A 25,616-nucleotide genomic window follows, 5' to 3' on the forward strand; every position below is an offset into this window, starting at 1 on the left:
GTTTTAGGAGTGGATGGACAACTGGAGATCCAATTGTTTGTTTAGAAAATGAAATAAGAAAAGCTCAGGTAGATAAATATATTCTCTTAGCCACATTTTTTGATATTGAAAAAACATATGATATGCTTTGGAAGGGAGGTTTATTAATTAAGATGGATAAAATGGGAATAAAAGGTAAAATGTTTAATTAGATTAAGGATTTTTTAAAAAATAGAACAATAGAAGTAAGAGTTTGGGTAAATTATTCAAATATTTATGCCATACAAAATGGAAGTCCACAAGGTAGTGTATGTAGTCCATTGCTTTTTAATATAATGATTAATGATATTTTTGATACCATAGATTTTAGAATTAGTAAAGCATTATATGCAGATGATGGGGCATTATGGGTGAGAGGAGGCAATATTAGTAATTTAAAAAATAGAATGCAATCAGCAATTAATAAGGTTGAAAGATGGTCACATGACTGGGGGTTTCATTTGTCTGTTGAGACACAAGTAATATGTTTTTCAAGAAAAAGGGTTAATCCTACAGTAGATCTTAGATTATATGGGCATAAATTGAAGCAGGTAAATATCGTAAGGTACCCAGGAGTATGTAAAACTTTCATTTAAGATACATATACAAAAGATTTTTGATGAATGTAAAAAAGGTATTAATATTTTGAGATGTCTGTCAGGGAATGATTGGGGGGCAACAAGCACGTCTTTGAAAAATTTGTATGATGTTTTAATTCGATCTGTTTTGGACTCTGGATGTATTATTTATAAGTCAGCTGCAAATTCTTTGTTATTAGATTTAGATAGAATCCAAGCTAAAGCGCTCAGGAAATGTTGTGGTGCTTTTAGAACGTCTCCAATTCCTGCTCTTCAGGTGACAACTGGAGAAATGCCTCTGGACTTAAGGGATGAAACTGTCAGCAAATTATTGGTTACAATCACAAGGACATGAGGAAAATCACCTACTAGACAGATATTCAGAGAATGTTGGGAGTATGGCCATAACATTAGGAGTTTGGGATGGGAAGGAAATATTTATGCAGATCAGTTGGGGATAAATAATATATCATGCTGTAAAACTGTAATTACATCTAAAATTGCTCCATGGTTATTTGAATTGTCAATAGTAAATTTAGAAACCCACAAAATAGAACAGTCCTTTGGAGGTTTGTATCAAATTATTCAGCAGTATTTAGAAACAATGTATGAAAATATGACACAAATATATACAGATGCATCAAAAGAGGAAAATGGTAAAACAGGAGTAGCAGTTTATGTTCCGAAACAAAAAGTTTTTATAAAATGAAGAACAACAGATAATTTATAAATTTTTACAGCAGAGATGTTGGCAATTATTTTGGCATTACAATGGCTGCTGGAGGTGAAGCCAGTAAGGTAGTCATCTGTTCAGATTCAATGTCTTGCTTAACCAGTATTGTAAGTGGAAAACCTGGAAGCCGTCAAGATCTTTTTGATGAAGTTAGTTATTTGATATATAAAGCAACAAAAGAAAAATATTCAATTCACATGGGTTCCAGCACATAAAGGAATTGTAGGTAATGAAAAAGTAGATAAGTTGGCTAAAGAAGCAGTTAAGGCAAGAGAAAGTGAATATGATGTAGAGCAGAACATGTGTTGATTTATTGTAGAAAATATATAAAAGAGAGGAAAGAACTGGAAAGGGTAATGGGGAGTTCAGTAACTATGGCTAATTAATTAGGGAAGCATCAATCACATGACATAATTCAAGTACTTATTAAATATTTAAAAGATACAAAATTAGCTGAGAGAATTTAGTAATTGTGTGTGAGTGTATAAGTATGTATATAATTTAGTTATTTTAAGATTTGAAGATTTATAGGAAAAATGAATTTCTGAATTACATCTCCGTCCAGTTGATGGCGGTAATACACAAAGTTTGTAAACTGCCAGAAAACGCTTACAGAAGAAGAAGAGAATAAACTCGTTGCGATAAATGATACTAGTCTGTAGCGCTGTAGCTAACTGGTTTCCAGCTTCAGACCAGCGGGTTAACTGGTTCCCAGTGAGATAAATGAAGACAGATTCTTCTCCTGGGTTCACTTCAATGTTTTATCTGTCAGTGTGAACTAGAAGCAGCTCCACAGAGATGAAAACAGCCCGCAGAGACTCTGAGCGGAGCTAACGATGCTAACGATGCTAACAGGCTCCAGCAGCAGCTGTGGCTCCTAAACTGGAGCTTCAGCTCCAACAGAGCTGAATCAAAGCTCTACAACTCTGGTTTAGACGATAAGATGCTGAGCTTCCGGTCTGAAGGTAGGAAAATATTTATGAAAAGTTAAATTATCCTGATGATGTTGATGTTTTAGCTGTGTAGCCTCGAACTGAACTTCTATTTACATCGGAACAGGGCGGTTTTTGCCCTCTAGTGCAGTGGCTCCCAACCCCTGGGCCGCGCACCGGTACCGGTCCGTGGACCAATTTTTACCGGGCCGCGCAAGAAATAATTAAATATTTCCGTTTTATGTATTATTTGAGTCTGGAGGATCTTTTATTTTGAAAATCCTTTAGCCGGATTCTCTCGGTTACGTCTTGCGCGCCAACATGGAGCCACAAGCAGCAAAATGAGTCAGAAACAGATCAGGTTCTTTGGAAAGTTTCTTTATGAAGGGAAAAAGCCCAGAGAAGACAGGAGGATGGATTTATCCCGGACCGGTAGGTGATTCCCACAGTCCAAGCTCTGCATGATATGATGACCGGATGTTACTGAGGCAGTGAAGCTTCGCCACTAGAGACCAAGCACTCTGTGCGTAAGCAACACTTGGGGTGTCATTGTCTCTCATCTCTCCCAGATGGACCGTCTGGTTGCAGAGAAACAAGCTCAGGGCTCCATTAGTTATTGTCAGTTAAAATTTTCACGAAAGTAAAATGTTCGTTTTTGTGGCGCATCTGTATTTTGTGTCTTATTTTGAAGGGCTATGTAAACGTTACCATAGTGACCAGAGTCAGAGCATTAGCAGTGGTTGAGATGAGAGGAGTAGAGCTTGTGAGTTTTAGGTCTGGTTCACACAACATGATTTAAGGATTATTGGCCGATTTTCCAAACCTCTGAGACCACAGAGCCGATAAAAGTCCAACAGGTTCGGTCGGTTCGTGAGTCCAGACACACAGCAGGAGCAACACAGCACAGAACCGGTTCCACATGAAAATCCAGTGAAACCCCAACAGGCCAAACGTGAATTTAGAATAATCAAACACGGATGACGATGTAGAAGCAGCAGTGACAGTTTGTGAACTAATTTTAAGAGATAAAAAAGAAAAGGCGTTTGATAAAAGATGGCGGAGCAGCCGCTCTATTTGCTGCTCTATGATTTGGAGGCGAGTTATTGATAGGTTTATTTTGTCATAACCTGCAAAGAATCAGCCAGAGACAGAGATTAGGTTTCTTTTAATTTATTTTCTGCAGAATAGGAGAATTGAGAACAGACGCGACGAATCGCTGTCAAACACTGTCTGGACTCAATTCTGCCAGTTCTTTCTTTGCATTTCTCTTTATTGTATAGAAAAAGGAGGTTGGGCTTCTTCACACAGTCACACAGAGAATTGACCAACCGTCTTTACATTCTGGAACCTCCTATGGACATGCCCTTATAAGGGCATGTGGCTGACCACAACTAATCAGTTACATATGGAGCTAATAACACATGAATGTTTAACGTTTTTAGCTTCCAAGCAAACATCCTAAACAAAATTAATAATATACTACAAAAGAAAGAAAAGTTAAGTAAAAATATAAAAAGAAGAATAATATAAGAGTAATAATATGAAAGAATAATATGAAAACATAACTTGTAAAATAAACTCATGAGTAAATGAACAGGAGGATAATTTTTCTAACAGTTATGTTTGTTTGTAGTTAACATTTTAACTGAATAAACATAATTACATATAATAAACATGTATAAAAATGACCTTTACATGTAGTAATAAACATTTCTACACATCTTCTCTGATATCCACCTGACTCTCAGTTGCCATGTCAACGGTTTGGGATTTTCCTCCGTTCTTACATCACCGCGCTTTCTGATTGGCTACCTGTCACATTCAACAGGCTGCGTTTCGCTCCCAGTCAGGAAAAACCCCACAGGCTGCGATAAACGACGTTCACACCACCAAGTAACACACCACCAAGTAACACACCACCACGTAACACACCACCACGTAACACACCACCACCTAACACACCACCAAGTAACACACCACCACCTAACACACCACCACGTAACACACCACCACGTAACACACCACCACGTAACACACCACACTCTGCAGGACGTTGTATGATTGTCATAAAGGGAAAATTTCAACCAAAAAAAAAAGAAAAGGCTTTAGCAGGAACACCAACATGCAGAAGCATTATCTGACGTCCCGCCTCGCAGCAAAATTACCAATTCTTGACCGGTCCGCGGTAATAAAAAGGTTAGTACTGTGGTAGAGAGTTTACAAACCACATTCACTTTCACATTAAGGGCGATATAAAAGAGTTAATTTTCTCAATTAGCTTTCATATTAAATAATAATTTTTACTTTTCTTGTTTCCTCCCTGAAACTTTTATTCAAAAGCAGGAAATTAAACTCTGCAGAGGTTTTGCACCATCACTGTATAATTTTCTTATTTCGATAGAGAGTCTTTAAAAACAGATAAAAATATTTAAATGACATTAACAACAGCAACATAATATTGTTATATGTGTAATACATTTATTCACAGATTAATTCAGTTATACAACATACTGCAATTAACTAAGTAATATTAACTAGTAATATTTTAAACTTTATTAACTTTTTATATTCAATTTTTCTCTATAAGCCGCTTTCATTCTGCTTGATGCTCTTATTGCAGATGATTGAATTTTATTTCAAACACATTTTTATTATAATTTTTCAGACCTTGAGTCTCAAAATTACCCACAGTGAATCATTTTTGGAGGATTTTTATAGAATAAGTTTTATTTTCCATGTACTAACCCTGCAGCGACTCTTATTTAACATTAACATTAAGCTGATTTGATTTGGCCTGATAAAAGTGAAAATGAGATCAAATAAACTGCAATTAATATGAAGAGGAATATCTGTAGTTGCGATAGTTCACCACCAGAGGGCAGTGAGCGCTCATAATCCTCCATCAAACGCCTGTTAAACTGCAGTTTGTTCTGCTGGTTTTCTGCTGAATCCATGAAAAAAGCTGCTCAGCTTCAGATCTGCTTCACTAACAGCAAAACAGAAATACTGAAGCTTTTCCATCTTCACTCTAGTTTTTTCACTCTGTCAAATCTAACTGAACTATTAATGTTTATTCAGATGAATCAAACTTTGATTCTAGAAGAAAACACAAGTTATGTGACTTTTTGTGGAAATAGAAACTCAGTTAACTTTGGTCTTCTTCTTCAGATCAGCCTCCATTTTGAGCTGCAGGATGGAAATAACTTGCTGACTTGTTACTAGAGGTAAGTGTTGCCGCTCCGGGTCCCTCCGTGTCTCTCGGCTCTCTGGAGCCTTTCTAACCGATGAACCCACCGAGGCTTCCCGGGGCCTCAGTCACCTCGGCCTGGGTCGCTTGGCTCTCATAGGGCCTGGTCCCCGCAGCAGCGCTCTGTTTACTTTATTGAAGGCCTGATCTAGAAAGGAATTAGATCAAATGAAAAACTTTATTGTGAGACGTTGCTGCTTATAAAGTGATGCTAAGTGAGGTTACATTATGCGACTATAAGTAACAAAAAGAGAAATATTGAACACACTATAAACACACAGCTCAGTTACTGCGCAGTTAACCTGGTGAATGATCAGCTATGATCTACCATGACAGCAGCATCTAAAGCTGATCTGTTTGTGTGGAGCAATAATGAACTTTTCAGATTTAATCTAAATAAATTGAGAACTTGATGTAACTTTTACAGTCCATCAGTTCTTGCTGCAGCGACTCTCTCTGGTGTTTTAACCTAAAAAGCAGAACTAAAACATTGTAAACTAGTTTCTCTGCTTGTTGAAATCAGCAGGAAGTGAATCACATCACTCCGTCCCTCATCAGTCTGGGGTTCAGCAGAAACTGATGTTTCTCTTGTCTGTGGATCAGAACCGGCTTTAAGCCGTCCACAGATTTCCTCTCTTCCTCCTCACTGAGTTTGATCTTTTTCCAGGTTTTCCTCTTGTTGCTCCTTTCAGCAGGAAGAAACTCTTTGTCTCTCAAAGCTCTGCTGGAAAAATGCATCCAGATCCAGACTGACTCTTACCTGAAAGGTTGCTGTGTTTAGCAATCAGTATCTGCAAAATCGGAATCGATCAGCCAGAAAACTGCAGTCGGTTCAACCCTAAAAATAACAAAACTTTTAAATGGAGCAATAATAATAAAATAAATAATTTCACAGACATTTTAGATCAGTTGTAACAAACTAGTTTCTAACTAAAAGAGTTGCATTAATGTGTCTCTTTATTTTGAAGTTCAATCAGATCAATAGACTAAATATGTTTCAGGCTTTGCTGAGTGTTTGGGGGCTTCATCCCCCTATTGAAGCAGCTGTTTACCCATGATTCCTTGCAGTGGGTCCAGCTGGTACCTCAGCTGGATGCTGTGGTCCCTGAAAGCTGCTTTGTGTCTCTTGAGCTGAGAGGAAATCCTGCTGAGCTGCACACAGAGGCTGACATGTTGCTGAGATCCCAGCTGGACCCGGTTCTGTCTGGAGGAGAGCTGTGGACCCGACCTGAGCTGCTGCTCCCTCAGAACCTTCTGCTCACTGACTCCCTCCATACAGAGCTACAATAGAGTCATGATGCGTTCAAGTCCACTGGGAGCTAAATAAGTTCACTAGTTCATAGGAAATGTTCACTCATTCATTCAAATGATTCACTCTGATCCTCTGAACACATGATGGGAACCAGCTTTCTGCTTCACAGGACAGTTACTGGAACCGGATCACTGGACTGACTGGTTCTGGTTTCTCTCTCCAAAAGGCCAGAAGATGGAAGATCAGGACAGAGCAGAACCTCTAGGACCCATCAGTCCATCTATGAGGAATGACCGGTCCAAACCAGAACCTCCAGTGTTCAGTAATGAACCTGGACCCTCAGACAGAAAGTAAGAAACCATTTTCTAACTGATTCATGTGAATCTATAGAGATATAAAATAAAAGATATTAACTGGTTGATTTCAGTGTTTTAATAAACAGTAACTTAATTTTCTGAGATATTAATTTAAAGTTAGTCATGAAGGATGTTGGTCAGTAAATCAGAGTTTGAATGAAGGTCTGAATGAATTAATGATGAAAATGTTGCATGAAAACAAAAACAACCAACAATGTGAGGAGCAACGACTCAGATTGTCTCTAAACCCAGTGAAGCACTGGAGCTTCCAGACTGGGAACACTGGTATCAGTCATGATACCAGATATGATACAATGAATAACTTCAAACCAGAGATCATCAATGATCTCAGGTTCTGTTCTGACCCAGTTCTGGTCTCTAGTTTGTGGTGGACCTTCATGAACATGTTCAGCTCCAGCCTGTTGATAGTGAAATATTTCACTGATGAAGAAATGTCTTTACAGGAGCTGTGAGTGTGAAGAAAGACCCAGAACAGGAGCTGAACGGCCGACAGCCAATCAGAGCAGCTGTTCTCCAGGTGAGACTGAACTCCTCCAATCAGAGCCTCCTGTTGTCTCTGTTGGATCAGATCCACGTCTTTAGTTGAGATTTGGAAATTTAAGGTTTAAAAGTCTTTTAGTGATCAATTATTTCAGCTGGTGTAACTGGAACTCATGTGCTGGTAACTCTGGTTAACATGGTCCTCATTTAATTGGAGCCTGTTCAGAAAAATAAACAATTGATTTTATTCTTTGCACCATAACCCATGCCACCAGCTCTAGTGAAACACTTTATAGGATCAATATGATGAGACATCACAGGGTTCAGAGGAATGAAATGCAGACAGGATGGATAAAGAGATCATCAGTCAGATAATGGTTGTGTAATAATTGATTCTTTGTGGGCAGATCCAGGTTTTAATTTTGACATTTAATCTTTTAAGCAATTAATATATTATTCAAGTGTTTTATGTGTTTTCGGAAAACGACTAAAGGGCAATTCCACGTAATTTCTCACTATCTTGAGCATCTTTAAGCTGATCTGCTTCAAAAACTAAAATACTTAAAGACTTCAACCCTGCTGTAGGTTCTTAGTTTCGTCTTAACTGCAAAATATTTAAAACCAGCTGTGAGGTTTATTGAAACATATTTGATTTGTGAACTTCAATACAGGAGTTTAATTTATTATCTCAGATGCAAAGACTTGCTGTGTCTGTTATTCCAACATTTGGTGACAGAGATCCTAAAGCTTAGAGACTGAGATGAAGACTTGGTGATGATGGTAAAGAAATGAAAAAAAGTGATGAAAATGTTTGTTAATCAGTCAATATTTTCATCACAATATTTACCAATAATATCAGAATTTTCTGATTTTCCTAAAATAGTGCAGCTCTATGTTTAGAATGTGTTTGTTTTATTGTTCTTCCTGCAGTGAGGAAATAAATGATGAACCAGAAGCTTCATTTGTTCTCATGTAGACAGAATCAGTGGTCATCACTCAGATATGAGGCAGAAACACAACAACAGGTTTAGACCTGAGGAGCTGATCAACAGACTCTGAGGGGAATCTCTGGATGGAGCAACATGAATAGTTGATCTGCATCATGTTTTTCTCTCAGACGTCAGTTTGAATGAATCTTGTTTCTGTTTCTGCCTGCAGAGGAAAAACTTTTCAAGGTTCGCCCTGAGTTTGTGGAGAAAGTCTCTGAGGAAATCCTGAAACGGCTCCTTGATGATCTTCTATCAGATGGCGTCTTTCATCATTCAGAGATTGAAGGTATACTGCAGAAGAACCCAATCAGAGCAGACAAGGCCCGCGACACCATAGATGCTGTGATGAAGAAAGGACAGGAAGCCTGCAGATTGATGATCAAACGTCTTCATCACAGAGATCCGACTCTGTCCAACCAGCTGGGTTTGTCCTCTGACTCCTCTGGTCCAGGTGAGACACACAGTTCATTAAAGCTGCTTTTACAGCCTCTGCTGTCTTTGATTCAACTATAAACGATAAATAAATTATTTTTCTTCAAATATTTCTGATTTCAAAATTTGTCACCACAGAGAAAAAGTTAAATATATTAATCTGTTTGATGAGACAATGGATTCTGGGTTCAGCTTGTTGAATATTAATTAAATCGAATGAAAACTAAATGCATTTGAATATGTCATCACTATGACATTTTCAAGTTTAGAAATTGACAGGTTAATATGGATTATGATGGGATTTTTTTGACCCTGAATGACTTAATGAAAAGGTTTTGTACAGCTTGTACAGCCAACAGAGATAAAATGAATGCTTCTGTAGATTTACTTTTAAATGAACAGAAGCAGCTGTGGTCAACTCTGATGTTTGCATCGACACTCAGCAATGGAGAACCTCCAGGTTCTGGATCTGATGGTCTCAAATAAAACCAGATGTTTCACTTTGTTTTATAGAAATTAATTGCTGAGCCAAACATAATGATAAAGACTCAGATCAACTGATTATGTCATTATAAATATAACTACATTCTGACACTTGGAAGCCCTTTTGAATTTAGGTTATATAGTAAGAAGATGTAAACCAACAGTCACACATGAACTTTATTTCTTTTAAACCCATCGAAAAATGTAAGAGAGGAAATACTATTTGTGGAATTGTTTTTGCGAAATTATTCTTGGCACCTCTCTGGGTCAAACTGACCGGACACCCTCCCTTCCCTTGCATGCGAAGCGTAAAGTTGGACCAAATATTACTTGGGAAAGGATGCAGTTTGTACAGATAAGAACAACAATCTGTGATAAATTGGCTTATTTGGCAAATCTGAAATGGAGCAGATCAAGAGGCCCAAATATTCTCAAGGAGGTCCAACATACAATCAGTCTAGGGCCTTGTAAGGATCCTTCCATAAATCTAGGGTTGCAATGCTATTGGTTGAAACTTTCCAACTCACATCAGTAAAGATGAGATTGTATAAAAAAGGGTGATGTTAGGAATGTGAGGAGATTTTTGGTTTTTGTACTGATGAAGTTGTAAGAGTAATAAATCTCCCAACTCGCCATGGCCTAAAGCAGCAAGAGAAGCCGAGTCCGGAGTGCGTCATTTCCTTTACTTATATATATTTAGGAGTTTAGCCACCTTTCAATTCTTCAACAAAAACAGTTAATATTACATAGTTTGGTCTTTCATGTTTGTGCAAACAGAACGCTGAGCACAGCTGCATCATTTCCCTATTTTTTATTGCTTTCTGTTCCTCAGAGTAACAAATTCAAATCTGGAATATATTCAGATAACCATTGATGTAAATATTCCTGAAGGCATGAGCATATATACAATCATAGAAAGGTGGTTAGTGGTCACAGCACAGGATAGACGATTAATACGTTCAAAGCCACAACGAAGATCAAGGGCAAAAGTATGAGCTACTGAGAATCTCTTTAGCTTTAGGTGCGATAGAAAATTTGTAAAATTTTGATCTTAAGGCTTTTTCCACATGTTAGTCTGGTAGACTCAGTTTGATTGGGACCAAAATTCTGTATCATTTTCAGCTACTGAAGTTCTCGTTCACACTGCATTGAGTCAAATGATGCAAACTAGTTGAAAAACCTGTTCCCTTCCTTGCCTGTAGGGAGCGCTGCACCAAGAACCTCTAAAATAAATGATACAGAAACGTCAGACAGAAACATGAGCACAACTTCCTTTTCACAAAATGTAAACTAAACTGGAGTAGTGTCAGAGTTTTCATCAAATTTTGTTCTTGCATCTGAAATAAATGTTTCTCAGATAAGTCTATTATTGTAACTAATCTTGGTTCCCTTCATGGTTCAATGTGTTGAAGATGGGCTGTAATGATTTCATTTCGGCTACAGCTGCCTTTCTATCACCTCCAACCATTAACAAGTAATTGGACAGGTGTACCTAATAAAGTGGCCAGTTCGGTTTTTTGTTTCCAGCTTTCAGACAGTGCTCAAAAAGAATGCCATTTCAAATTAAACACTTTGATAAATCTCAAAGGTCAGAGGTCGCTCTGTGGGAGCTATGTCTGATTAACCTTCAACCAGAGAAAACCGGGAAAGAGTTTTAATGATCAAAACTAATTCTAACCAGCTCTGCAGAAAGAACCGGGTTTATAGTTCTTCTTACCATGCAGTGTTTTTATCAAATTTGAACTTTTTATTTATTGATTTACTTTTTTCTCATTCATTAAAGCTGATGCACAAATCGTCTCTGAGAATATCAAAAAATTATTGTTTTCCTTATGTTCAGCTGAAGTGTCTCCTCTCCTGTCTTTGTCTCTTTCTTCAGATTTTGATATTCGGTGTCAACGTGAACTTAAAGCGTCTCTGAAGAAGAAGTTCCAGAGTCTCTTTGAAGGCGTCGCTGAACATGGAAATAAAACCGATATGAACCAGATCTACACAGAGCTCTACATCACAGAGGGGTTAACTAGGGAGGTCAACCAGGAACATGAGGTCAGACACATTGAAACAGCATCCAGGAAACAAGAAACAATCAGAAGAGAAGACATCTTTAAAGTATCACCTGGAAGTGATCAACCAATCAGAACAGTGATGACCATGGGAGTGGCTGGCATTGGGAAAACACTGTTAACACAGAAGTTCACTCTGGACTGGGCTGAAGGCAAAACCAACCAGAACATTGATTTCATATTTCCATTCACTTTCAGAGAGCTGAATTTGCTGAAAGAAGAAAAGTTCAGCTTATTAGAACTGATTCATAAATTATTTTCTAAAACCAAAGAAATCAGCAGCTTTGAAACGTTCCAGGTTCTGTTCATCTTTGATGGTCTGGATGAAAGTCGAATTAATGTGAATTTCAACAACAATCCGATCCTGACTGATGTTACAGAGTCCAGCTCAGTGGATGTTCTGCTGACAAACCTCATCAGGGGGAAACTGCTTCCCTCTGCTCTCCTCTGGATAACCACACGACCTGCAGCAGCCAAACAGATCCCTGCTCATTGTGTTGACATGGTGACAGAGGTCAGAGGGTTCACTGACCCCCAGAAGGAGGAGTACTTCAGGAAGAGATTCAGAGATGATGAAGAGAAGGCCAGCAGGATCATCTCCCACATCCAGAAATCAAAAACTCTCCACATCATGTGTCACATCCCAGTTTTCTGCTGGATCACTGCTAAAGTTCTGGAGAATGTGATGAAGACCAGAGAGGGAGAAAAACTGCCCAAGACTCTGACTGAGATGTACATAGAGTTCCTGGAGGTTCACTTTGCAATCAAGGAGGAAAAGTATTTTGGAAAAGCTGAAGAAGATCCAGAGAACAAGAAGCTGATTGAGTCTCTAGGAAAACTGGCTTTTGAGCAGCTGCTGAAGGGAAACCTGATCTTCTATGACAAAGAGCTCAAAAAGTGCGGTATCAACATCAAAGATGCTGCGTTGTTCTCAGGAGTTTTCACTGAGATGTTTAAAAGAGAGAGAGGGACGCGCAACATCTCCGTCTACTCCTTTGTTCATCTGAGCATCCAGGAGTTTCTGGCTGCAGTCTACATGCTCCACTGTTTCACCAGCAGGAAGTCAGAGGTGATCAAGACGTTTCTGGGAGAAAAACACAGAAAAACATCTCTAGATGAGTTCATGAAGAAAGTCATGGAGAAATCCCTCCGCAGTGAAAATGGCCACCTGGACCTGTTTGTCCGCTTCCTTCATGGTCTCACTGTGGAGTCCAACCAGAGCCTCTTAGGAGGCCTGCTGGGTCAGACAGAGAACAGTCCAGAAACCATCCAGAGAATCATCACCAACCTGAAGAAGATGAACACTGATATAATCTCTACTGACAGAAGCATCAACATCTTCTACTGTCTGGTGGAGATGAACGACGTCTCATTTTATCAGGAGATCCAACGGCTGCTGGATTCAGGGAAGGAGCTCTCAGTGACTGACTGTTCAGCTCTGGCCTTCATGCTGCAGATGTCAGAGGTTCTGGATGAGTTGGACCTGAAGAAGTACAACACATCACAATGGGGACGACGGAGACTGGTTCCAGCTGTGAGGAACTGCAGAAAGGCTCGGTGAGTCCAGATGTTTTCATTGTGTGAATGCTGATTCAGCTCTATTGTCCTCCTGGTTCTTCTGCTTCTGGATGTTTTGGTCTTTAACTTCTTCCTTCATCCTCTGGACTATTTCAGCCATTCAACCATCTTAACATTCAGCTCATCCAGGACAGCTGCAGCTTCTGGTTTTAGACATTTTGATCATTTTAAAAATTAACTTTTTTCCCATTTTTATGTTTAAATGAATAAAAACCTTCAGAACTCTAGAAAATCTATTTTCTCTAAGATCCAATCAGCCACAGAAACATTTTAAACTTTAAACTTCTCTTCACTCCATAATTCACCTTTTAGGATCTTTGACTGTTTTTATAAAATAATTGTTTAGGTTTAATGAAAATTAGAACCATTAAAATAAACCTTTGCATTAATTAGAAACTTTGTGAAGAGTGTTGATCTTCTTCATTCTGTCATCATCCTCACCTCTTCCTCCTCCCACTAGTTTCCTCTGAGTTTGTAAATGAGAGCAAAATGTGGTGATTGTTGTCTGGCTCCAGAAAAAGTCCTAGTTTCTGTCAGATCCTTCCAAAGCTCTGAGAACTCTGCTTCCAGAGCTGGAACCATTTTCCTCATCAACTCTTCATCTGCAGCTTTTGTTGAAGCTGTTAGCCATGAAGACCTGGAGAGACATGAGCTTCAACTCTTTAGACATCCCAGCCTCTTCTAGTTACTGGAGAACTTTCACTGCTTCACCATGAAAAATGCTGCTGGACCCAAACGCTCTGTTTTGGTCTTCAGCTCTTTAGAAGTTTAGCAACAATTTCTTCTAACATCCAAACCTTTGTTCCTCTGAGACAATGGACAGACCACTGCAGAGACATGGTTCCCTCTTCCAACCAGTTTGTCCCAGTTCCTCTCAGATCAACAGTCTGGGAGGATGGTTCAGACCTGAAGGAGCAGCAGGCCCGGTTCTGCTGCTGCTCTGCAGGACGACCAGAACAATCTGAAGCTTTTAGCTGCAGCAGGTTGACGACTGTCCACTTTCTACTTTGTTAAAGCATCAAATCCAGCAGATGAACGGAGACAGAACTGGGAGCATCATGATACTGGTCTGCTCCCAGTTTCCTCTGTGGCAGCATTTAATAACCTGCTGCTGGGAACTATGGTTCTATAGAATATACTACTATTATTAATGATGATGATGATTCTAGATGCTGCAGCAGATATTGGCTAAACAAACCCAGAGATGCCAGAGGTCCACAGCAGGCTGGACTTCCTGCTCTGCTCACTTCATTTCTAACTCACTTCCTGCTTGGTGGAAGATCTCAAGGAGCCAAACGGTCTAGTCCAAGTCCGAGCTGTGAGCAGTTCCTCCTCCTCTCCATCATCTGCAGTAGTTTCCTTCATCAGCTCAGTCAGCCTCTTCATCAGCTGCTTCAGCTCCTTTGAGGCTCTGATGCTGCAGCTCCATCAGATGCTGCAGAGAAAACTGAACTTTCCTTCACAGATGATAGAAGATCTTCAACATCTGACTGCAGCTGAAGGTCTGAGGACATGAAGCCTGGACCAGAACCAGAACCAGAACCTGGACTTTAACCAGGACCTGCACAGATTCTCTGTGGGGTCAAACTCAGTAAATTGAAGATCAGATGTTGATCAGATGATGACATCACTGTTATCATATTTTAGTCTGTTTATGATCCAGATTGATTTCATTAGAACTGAATTTATTTCTTCTCTAATCACAGACTTGGTGGCTGTTTGATCCAAATGGCTGAATGTGAAGTTTTGGCCTCGGCTCTGAAGTCCAACCCAGATCTGACTGAACTGGAAATAAGTTGGATCATACTGGGAGGTGGAGACTCTGATCTGAAGCCTCTGGTTGAGATCCTGGAGAGTTCAGTCAGTAAAGTGGAGAATCTGGGGTTTGTTTTCTCTATTTATCCAATAAAATCATTCATTGATTCTTCAATCATTAGGTTAATTAATAAGTTAATTTAATATATTTTCTTTTAAAACAATCTGTTTAAATGTCAGAATAAAATCTCTAAAACATTTTACCTTATAAATGAATTATTTTCTTATTTCAGACTTTGAGATTATTGAACTTTGTTTTTCAGTTTTTCTGATTTTAAATGTTTTTACTGATGAATAAAATGAGTAAAATATTTCAAATGATGTAAATTAATGATGGAGATGTTTCAGTTTGGTTTGGTAAAGATTCAGATTGTTTTATTTCTCATTTCTGATTCTCATCTTTACATCCAGAATGAAATGTTGTTCCTCCAGAGTCGAGCCACAAACACTGACAAGTTCAAATCATCATTAATGACCAAATCTAAGAAATGACTGATTGTAGAAAAGCAAATCTAGATGAAATGAATGAAAGTGAGGTTTGCAGCAGCAGCAGGTTCCTCAGCTTTGTCCTGAAGCTGTGGTTCTGTTGGGCCGGGTCAGAGAGGAACCGTCCTCTTCAGTCTGACAGCTGTCAGTCGGTTGGAGCCTCGTCTCTGTGATGATGCTTCATCAGGTCACGTCTCCTTAGGAAATAATGGCCTCCATTGGCTTTCAGCAGCTTTAATAAGAACCCAAGGCCATTAATGAATAAACTGAGTGGTTCTGATCCAGTTACCAAGTCGGGTCTCCAGCTGATTATCAGGAACCAGCAGAAATGGCTTCACCTCAACAAGGCTGATAGAAAACTTTGAGTTTATTTATTGATCAAATGTTCTGGTTCTGCTGGTTTGGACTCTTTAAACCAGTTTGACTGGATCAGATGTTAGAATCAGTTCATCATGTTTCTTTTACATTCAGGGAAATTAATTTTCTACATTTTTATTATTTATTTGTTCATATTTCAGTTTTAACCTGCATCCTGTTGGCTTCAGCTCACATCTTTTATTCTTTATTCAGGTTGTATGAATGCAGTTTGCCAGAGACCAGCTGGACTTCTCTGTTCTCAGCTCTGAAGTTCAACTCGACCCATCTGACAGCACTGACCCTGTACAGAACCAAGCTGGAAGATTCTGGACGGAAGGAGCTCTGTGGTTTTCTACAGACTGAAGGCTGCAGACTGGAGACATTGAGGTATTTTAATTCTATAATTATTGATATTTCTGTGAATAATTAGATATAATTGATCATAAATCAAATTAATTTCTTCTGTTCTAATAAATATTTTCTGAGTTTGTTCCTGGACTTGGATCCAGAGTTTAATTTAGTCCCTCTGTGTAACTGAGTTGGACCTGCTGATCTGAGGCAGGGCCCAGGGGTGGATGAGATCCGCTCGGAGTTCCTTAAGGCTCTGGATGTTGTAGGGTTGTGTTGGCTGATGCGACTCTACAACATTGCATGGACATCGGGGGCAATTCCCCTGGATTGGCAGACTGGGGTGGTGGTCCCCCTGTTCAAAAAGGGGGACCGGAGGGTGTGCTCCAATTACAGGGGGGTCACACTCTTAAGCCTCCTTGGCAAGGTCTATTCTGGGGTCCTGGAGAGGAGGGTCCGTCAGATAGTCGAACCTCGGATTCAGGAAGAGCAGTGTGGTTTTCATCCTGTTTGTGGAACACTGGACCAGCTCTACACCCTCAGCAGGGTCCTGGAGGGTTCTGGGAGTTCGCACAACCGGTCTACATGTGTTTTGTGGACTTGGAGAAGGCGTTCGACCGTGTCCCTCGGGGAGCCCTGTGGGGGGTTCTCCGGGAGCATGGGGAACCGGGCCCTTTGATACGGGCTGTCAGGTCCCTGTATGACCGGTGTCAGAGTCTGGTCCACATTGCCGGCAGTAAGTCGGGCTTGTTTCCGGTGAGAGTTGGACTCCACCAGGGCTGCCCTTTGTCACCGATTCTGTTAATCACTTTCATGGACAGAATTTCTAGGCGCAGCCTAGGTGTTGAGGGGATCCGTTTTGATGGCCTTAGGATCTCATCTCTGCTTTTTGCAGACGATGTGGTCCTTTTGGCTTCATCAGATCGTGATCTGCAGCTCTCGCTGGAGCGGTTCGCAGCCGAGTGTGAAGCGGCCGGGATGAGGATCAGTGCCTCCAAATCTGAGGTCATGGTCTTGAGCCGGAAAAGGGTAGAGTGCCTTCTCCGGGTCGGGGGGGTGGAGGGTGTCCTGCCCCAAGTGGAGGAGTTCAAGTATCTCGGGATCTTGTTCACGAGTGAGGGAAGAAGGGAGCGGTAGATCGACAGGCAGATAGGGGTAGCATCTGCCGTGAAGCGGGTGACGTACCGGTCTGTTGTTGTGAGTAGAAAGCTGAGTCAAAATGTGAAGCTCTCGATTTACCGGTCAATCTACGTTCCCACCCTCACATATGGTGATGAGCTGTGGGTCATGACCGAAGGAACGAGATCAGTCAACCGGGAGGGACTCAGAGTAGAGCCGCTGCTCCTTCACATCGAGAGGAGCCAGTTCAGGTGGCTCGGGCATCTGGTCAGGATGCCTCCTGGACGCCTCCTTGGTGAGGTGTTCCGGGCACGTCCCACCGGGAGGAGGCCCCGGGGAAGACCCAGGACACGCTAGAGGGACTATGTCTCTCAGCTGGCCTGGGAACGCCTCGGGATTCCCCCAGAAGAGCTTGAAGAAGTGGCTGGGGAGAGGGAAGTCTGGGCCTCCCTTCTGAAGCTGCTACCCGCGCGACCCGACCCGGGAAAGGATGAATGGAAGGAACGAACGAACGAACAAAGTCCTAGTCTTCTGGCAGAGTTCCTGGACATTAAGGAGACATAAATAATAGAAAGATACTTAATTAACAGTCCTGCAGTAAATACTGACTTTGTGAAGGTTATGGTGTTAAAGTCATTTTGTTCAAACATCTTGATTCAGCTCTTATTTTGTAGGACAGGAAGTGAGATCTTACCTTTGTAATGCTTAGTATGCAACAAGCTTCAGCAGTTCACTGAAATCATTCTCATGTGGTTTACCTGGAAAATAGATTTAAAATGATTCATCTTCACAATCTGGTTTTTCCTTTATGATAATGTTCCCATTTCTGCAGCCGTCTCTGATGAAGGATTCAGAACTTGAACTAAATGACCCTCATCAATCTGACAGAGAAAAGGCTAAATATTTTCTAGTTGATAGTTCAGTAACTGAATCAGCACAAAATGAGAAAATGATCAACTTTCAGAATGTGAGCTGTAATGGATATTGTAAAACGCTGAATTAGACGGATTGAAATAAACCCGTTTACATCTGTTATACTTAGCAATGAGCTGCAGTTAAAATACAACCAGCAAGAAAACATCATTAATAGATTAATGACCAAAAACTGGAGACATAAAATATCTCAGTAGATAAATGATGGTACAGAGCAGTCGGCTAATACAGAGCCTGGAAGGAAACATGGAGAGAGAAAAACATCGACTGAGTTTAAGATCCTGAGAAACTTTTAGAAAAACTTTGAGTTTCTTTGTTGATCAAATGTTCTGGTTCTGCTGGTTTGGACTCTTTAAACCAGTTTGACTGGATCAGATGTTAGAATCAGTTCATCATGTTTCTTTTACATTCAGGGAAATTAATTTTCTACATTTTTATTTTTTATTTGTTCATATTTCAGTTTTAACCTGCATCCTGTTGGCTTCAGCTCACATCTTTTATTCTTTATTCAGATTGAAGGACTGCAGTTTGTCAGAGACCAGCTGGACTTCTCTGTTCTCAGCTCTGAAGTCCAACCCGACCCATCTGACAGAACTGGACCTGAGCAACACCAACCTGGAAGATTCTGGAGTGAAGGAGCTCTGTGGTTTTCTACAGACTGAAGGCTGCAGACTGGAGATATTGAGGTATTTTAATTATATAATTATTGATATTTCTGTGAATAATTATATATAATTGATCATAAATCAAATTAATTTCTTCTGTTCTAATAAATATTTTCTGAGTTTGTTCCTGGACTTGGATCCAGAGTTTAATTTAGTCCCTCTGTGTAACTGAGTTGGACCCGCTGATCTGAGGTCAGAACAGGACAGCATTCGGACCCCCAGTGTGTAGAAATCCCCCTCATGTGAAGCAGGTCAAAGGTCAAGGTGCAAAAAGAGAGAGAATGAAATCTCCCTTTATTGAAGATCCACATATTTCACACTTAGTTTTAAATCTTCTGCTATTAGTTGATAATCATCCAGTCCAGGTTTAAAGAGTCGAGGTGTTGTAGTGTTTTAACTCTAGTAGATTAAAGATGCTGATAGTAGATTAAATTAGGTGGAATCGCCCTTTATCCATTTCCTGGATCAGAAGCTGCAATCAGAAACCAACTTCAGCTTCGTCTGAAAAATCCAGACAACTGAGTTTTTCTCTGAGCTCAACAGGCTGCAGGTTCTTCAGGACATGAGTATTCTACTCCCAGACATCAGAACCAGCAAAGACTGCAGCACATGAATCTGAAGCAGGTGTGTTAGGAGAGGTTCTCCACATGCTCAGACTAAAGGTTCACAGTCTGACAGAGATGGACAGAGAAAGTCGACTAACTCTGGATGAAATGGTTCCTAGAAACAGGGAAGCTTTCTGGGGACTTGACTGCCTGCTCATATGGAGCTGCAGCACATGCAGGAGTTTGATGTTGGCAGGAAGCAAAACAAAATGGAAGCAAGTGATGAGTTTCCATTTTATTGTCAATTCCACTAATGGAGCAAATTCCTAGTCAGTCGTCCTCCAAACCACTGAGAGCAGCTTCCAGAGGAAAATCTGAGTTTGTTCTGACAGTCAGACTCTATCAGGATGACCACAGTCTTCTGGCAGAGTTCCTGGACATTAAGGAGACATAAATAACAGAAAGATAATTAATTAACAGTCCTGCAGTAAATACTGACTTTGTGAAGGTTATGGTGTTAAAGTCATTTTGTTCAAACATCTTGATTAAGCTCTTATTTTGTAGGACAGGAAGTGAGATCTTACCTTTGTAATGCTTTGTATGCAACAAGCTTCAGCAGTTCACTGAAATCATTCTCATGTGGTTTACCTGGAAAATAGATTTAAAATGATTCATCTTCACAATCTGGTTTTTCCTTTATGATAATGTTCCCATTTCTGCAGCCGTCTCTGATGAAGGATTCAGAACTTGAACTAAATGACCCACATCAATCTGACAGAGAAAAGGCTAAATATTTTCTAGTTGATAGTTCAGTAACTGAATCAGCACAAAATGAGAAAATGATCAACTTTCAGAATGTGAGCTGTAATGGATATTGTAAAACGCTGAATTAGACGGATTGAAATAAACCCGTTTACATCTGTTATACTTAGCAATGAGCTGCAGTTAAAATACAACCAGCAAGAAAACATCATTAATAGATTAATGACCAAAAACTGGAGACATAAAATATCTCAGTAGATAAATGATGGTACAGAGCAGTCGGCTAATACAGAGCCTGGAAGGAAACATGGAGAGAGAAAAAACATCGACTGAGTTTAAGATCCTGAGAAACTTTTAGAAAAACTTTGAGTTTCTTTGTTGATCAAATGTTCTGGTTCTGCTGGTTTGGACTCTTTAAACCAGTTTGACTGGATCAGATGTTAGAATCAGTTCATCATGTTTCTTTTACATTCAGGGAAATTAATTTTCTACATTTTTATTATTTATTTGTTCATATTTCAGTTTTAACCTGCATCCTGTTGGCTTCAGCTCACATCTTTTATTCTTTATTCAGCTTGAATGGCTGCAGTTTGTCAGAGACCAGCTGGACTTCTCTGTTCTCAGCTCTGAAGTCCAAACGGACCCGTCTGACAGGATTGGGCCTGAGCAGAACCAACCTGGAAGGTTCTGGAGTGAAGGAGCTCTGTGGTTTTCTACAGACTGAAGGCTGCAGACTGGAGACATTGGTGTATGTAATGATATAATTATTGATATTTCTGTGAATAATTATATATAATTGATCATAAATCAAATTAATTTCTTCTGTTCTAATAAATATTTTCTGAGTTTGTTCCTGGACTTGGATCCAGAGTTTAATTTAGTCCCTCTGTGTAACTGAGTTGGACCTGCTGATCTGAGGTCAGAACAGGACAGCATTCGGACCCCCAGTGTGTAGAAATCCCCCTCATGTCAAGCAGGTCAAAGGTCAAGGTGCAAAAAGAGAGAGAATAAAATCTCCCTTTTTTGAAGATCCACACATTTCACACTTAGTTTTAAATCTTCTGCTTTTAGTTGATAATCATCCAGTCCAGGTTTAAAGAGTCGAGGTGTTGTAGTGTTTTAACTCTAGTAGATTAAAGATGCTGATAGTAGATTAAATTAGGTGGAATCGCCCTTTATCCATTTCCTGGATCAGAAGCTGCAATCAGAAACCAACTTCAGCTTCGTCTGAAAAGTCCAGACAACTGAGTTTTTCTCTGAGCTCAACAGGCTGCAGGTTCTTCAGGACATGAGTTTTCTGCTCCCAGACATCAGATCCAGCAAAGACTGCAGCACATGAATCTGAAGCAGGTGTGTTAGGAGAGGTTCTCCACAGGCTCAGACTAAAGGTTCACAGTCTGACAGAGATGGACAGAGAAAGTCGACTAACTCTGGATGAAATGGTTCCTAGAAACAGGGAAGCTTTCTGGGGACTTGACTGCCTGCTCATATGGAGCTGCAGCACATGCAGGAGTTTGATGTTGGCAGGAAGCAAAACAAAATGGAAGCAAGTGATGAGTTTCCATTTTAGTATCAATTCCACTAATGGAGCAAATTCCAAGTCAGTCGTCCTCCAAACCACTGAGAGCAGCTTCCAGAGGAAAATCTGAGTTTGTTCTGACAGTCAGACTCTATCAGGATGACCACAGTCTTCTGGCAGAGTTCCTGGACATTAAGGAGACATAAATAATAGAAAGATAATTAATTAACAGTCCTGCAGTAAATACTGACTTTGTGAAGGTTATGGTGTTAAAGTCATTTTGTTCAAACATCTTGATTAAGCTCTTATTTTGTAGGACAGGAAGTGAGATCTTACCTTTGTAATGCTTAGTATGCAACAAGCTTCAGCAGTTCACTGAAATCATTCTCATGTGGTTTACCTGGAAAATAGATTTAAAATGATTCATCTTCACAATCTGGTTTATCCTTTATGATAATGTTCCCATTTCTGCAGCCGTCTCTGATGAAGGATTCAGAACTTGAACTAAATGACCCACATCAATCTGACAGAGAAAAGGCTAAATATTTTCTAGTTGATAGTTCAGTAACTGAATCAGCACAAAATGAGAAAATGATCAACTTTCAGAATGTGAGCTGTAATGGATATTGTAAAACGCTGAATTAGACGGATTGAAATAAACCCGTTTACATCTGTTATACTTAGCAATGAGCTGCAGTTAAAATACAACCAGCAAGAAAACATCATTAATAGATTAATGAACAAAAACTGGAGACATAAAATATCTCAGTAGATAAATGATGGTACAGAGCAGTCGGCTAATACAGAGCCTGGAAGGAAACATGGAGAGAGAAAAACATCGACTGAGTTTAAGATCCTGAGAAACTTTTAGAAAAACTTTGAGTTTCTTTGCTGATCAAATGTTCTGGTTCTGCTGGTTTGGACTCTTTAAACCAGTTTGACTGGATCAGATGTTAGAATCAGTTTGTTAAGTTGCACAAAATTCGAGACCAAACTTCAGCTATAAAAGAGAACAAACAGCTTAAAATAACATTTGCAAATGGAGAAAACGTTCAAAGCTCACATCTCGGTGAGAATCGGATGAGTTCTGACTTGGGGCTGAACGTCCCCTCATCTACAAAGGATACGTCACACATTACGTAGCCACACCCCCTGGCTCAAGTGGCTCAAAAATCTATAAGTTACTTATCTGTACGTTTCAGTTGAGCAGGGTTGCATACACATTCACAGCTCAACTTTGGCCATATTCTTTGTGTTTCTTGTGCATAAGACGCCCTTTTAGGTTTATCTAACGAAACATAATAGATAATTTCTACTTTCTTTCTGTGTCCAAACAGGCGTTTCTACAAAAAGGCCTCTCTGCGGATGGCTAATCAGATACTAGTAACTGAACTTCTACAAACTAGACTTATCACCTTAGCCATGTCTAACATGTCTAACCGCTGAACAGCCTGTTCTTCACTTCTTTGAGGAGGGTCAGAAGAGCACATGTCCTGTTGAGCTGCAACTGAGTGCAAACCTTTAATAAAAAAATCATAAAGTGTACATTCAAAATTAATTAAACATTGTTAATATTTTTTTCCTTCACAAGTTCATCATGTTTCTTTTACATTCAGGGAAATTAAATTTTCTATATTTTTATTATTTATTTGTTCATATTTCAGTTTTAACCTGCATCCTGTTGGCTTCAGCTCACAGCTTTTATTCTTTATTCAGGTTGATGGACTGCAGTTTGTCAGAGACCAGCTGGACTTCTCTGTTCTCAGCTCTGAAGTCCAACCCGACCCATCTGACAGGACTGATCTCGTACAGAACCAACCTGGGAGATTCTGGACTGAAGGAGCTCTGTGGTTTTCTACAGACTGAAGGCTGCAGACTGGAGAGATTGGAGTATTTTAATTCTATAATTATTGATATTTCTGTGAATAATTATATATAATTGATCATAAATCAAATTAATTTCTTCTGTTCTAATAAATATTTTCTGAGTTTGTTCCTGGACTTGGATCCAGAGTTTAATTTAGTCCCTCTGTGTAACTGAGTTGGACCTGCTGATCTGAGGTCAGAACAGGACAGCATTCGGACCCCCAGTGTGTAGAAATCCCCCTCATGTCAAGCAGGTCAAAGGTCATTCAACCCAGTCTAGAAAAGTGAATTCCTGGAATCTGACAGGAACAAATCAATAATCAATGATTGATGCATCAACACTTTGATCAGAACCTGGATGATTTTATTGACTAAAATCCTCCAACACAACATGACCCAGTACCAGGTTCTGGTTCTGGTTCTGGTTCTGAAGTCAGCAGGTCTTTATTGAAGCAGCAGCTTGTTGGCATTAATATTGATGAGAATCTTTAACTGGTTCTGTTGGACTGGTTAACCTGCATCCTGTTGGCTTCAGCTCACATCTTTTATTCTCTATTCAGTTTGTGGGACTGCAGTTTGTCAAAGATCAGCTGTGATTATTTGGCCTCAACTCTGAAGTCCAACCCGACCCGTCTGACAAAACTGGGCCTGAGAGGAAACAACCTGAAGGATTCAGATGTTCAGCAGCTGAAGGATCTTGTAGAGACTGTAGAGTAAGTAAATGTTTGTAGTGAGTCCAGCTGCTGTCAGCATATTGAACTAAACCCAGTTAGCATCAAAGCAAAGATCCAGTGTTCCCAGTAAAGCTGCAGCTTCTCAGTGGGAGGAGAATGGTTCAGGCTTCCTGATTGGACACAGAGACAGCAATCAGCCAATCAGAGGAGCAGCAGCTTGCTGTGTTCCTGCGTTTGTGTTGGTGTGAAGATGAGTGTTGTTGCTGTGTCCATGTCTCCAGGAAGTCCAGCTGGACTCCAGCGTCCAGCCGTCCAACATGTCTAGAGACAGTGGTCCTCATCCATCAAACTGTGGCAGCAGCAGATCTGATCTCAGATCTGTTTGTTCTCTCAGTTCAACAGGAAACAACTGATCAGGTTCATCTTGGTCACAGCTCTGAGATCAGTCTGACTGCAGCCTGGAAACCATCTAGTGGATGTGCTGCGTCACTGACTGCTGCTGGAGAGAGGCTGGAAACACTCACTGATCTGCTCTCTCCTTCCTTCTTCTCTCTGCAGGTTCTGGCCTCAGTAAAGTAGAAAATGGTCTCAGTGTCCTGCTGATCCTCAGAGGTTGAAGCTGCAGCAGTTTGAGTCTAAAGAGACTCTGACTGGATCATGATGATGACCTCTGACCTCCAAGATTTTCCTCCTGTTTATTTTCTCATGTCTGTCATTTAGTGTCTGATATTGTTTGTCTCTTTGGATCAATAAAGATCCAATTCAAACTGGGCTCCATTTAGAGGCTTCATGGAGTTTTGATCTGAACTGGATTCAACTGGAAAGTTGATCTTTTTTCTCTCTGATTCATTTTCATCCTGGAACCAGAAATGGTCTGAGAATGGAAACATGGGAATCATTTTCAGTTCAGCTTTGAAGCCATGAAAGACACTTCAAACCTCTTTTCTCTGCTGCTTCTTCCTTCTGCTGACATGAAAATGTTCCTCAAAGCTCCACAGATAAAAAGATGCTTTACTGGAAACTGCAGAGAAACTTCAGCTTCCATCACAGAAACCAGTTGAACCAGTTTAGAACTGGATGTCCCACAGAAACTCTGATCTTAGATCAGTTTTCAGGAACATCTGGAACCTGGAAAAAAAGATTTTATATATTTTTATGTTGATTCTAAAAACTAAATCTTGAAGTTTTGCATCATCATTGATTCTCAGTTTGTTTTGGTTTTTACTTTTTTAACTCCATATTTCATGTTTTGAGTTTTCTAGAGAACTTTAGGACTCGATGTGTCACATCAGGCTCTTTACTGGGATTTTACTGGTTTATTCAAACCTCAGAGAATCACTGGGATAATGTGCTGATTGGTTCATG

General features: G+C 40.0%; 1 protein-coding gene across 3 annotated transcripts; it reads left to right on the forward strand.

Annotated features, from left to right (window-relative positions):
* Nucleotides 1–1,937: 1,937 nt before the first annotated feature.
* LOC111607625 (NACHT, LRR and PYD domains-containing protein 3-like) lies at nucleotides 1,938–24,892 on the forward strand. Of its 3 annotated transcripts, none has more exons than XM_023329696.1 (13): nucleotides 1,938–2,294; nucleotides 5,430–5,485; nucleotides 6,930–7,110; nucleotides 7,581–7,654; nucleotides 8,776–9,057; nucleotides 11,401–13,141; nucleotides 14,869–15,045; nucleotides 16,034–16,207; nucleotides 18,733–18,906; nucleotides 20,767–20,940; nucleotides 23,428–23,601; nucleotides 24,138–24,290; nucleotides 24,810–24,892. In XM_023329696.1, exons 3-13 carry the CDS (start codon nucleotides 6,995–6,997, stop codon nucleotides 24,823–24,825), a joined length of 3,255 nt encoding a protein of 1,084 aa, XP_023185464.1. In that variant the 5' UTR covers nucleotides 1,938–2,294; nucleotides 5,430–5,485; nucleotides 6,930–6,994; the 3' UTR covers nucleotides 24,826–24,892. The 3 variants fall into 3 exon arrangements, with proteins under 3 accessions (XP_023185464.1, XP_023185465.1, XP_023185466.1); XM_023329697.1 differs by having other exon boundaries at nucleotides 6,987–7,110; XM_023329698.1 differs by lacking the exon at nucleotides 8,776–9,057.
* Nucleotides 24,893–25,616: the final 724 nt, after the last annotated feature.

This window comes from Xiphophorus maculatus, chromosome 24 (genome assembly GCF_002775205.1).
Source record: "Xiphophorus maculatus strain JP 163 A chromosome 24, X_maculatus-5.0-male, whole genome shotgun sequence".
Taxonomy (NCBI): domain Eukaryota; kingdom Metazoa; phylum Chordata; class Actinopteri; order Cyprinodontiformes; family Poeciliidae; genus Xiphophorus; species Xiphophorus maculatus.

Coding starts and splice junctions, on each gene's coding strand:
- LOC111607625 (XM_023329696.1), top strand. CDS start 6,995: ATGGAAGATCAGGACAGAGCAGAACCTCTAGGACCCATCAGTCCATCT. Junction 9,058..11,400: donor CTCTGACTCCTCTGGTCCAG/GTGAGACACACA, acceptor CTCTTTCTTCAG/ATTTTGATATTCGGTGTCAA. Junction 23,602..24,137: donor TGCAGACTGGAGAGATTGGA/GTATTTTAATTC, acceptor TTCTCTATTCAG/TTTGTGGGACTGCAGTTTGT.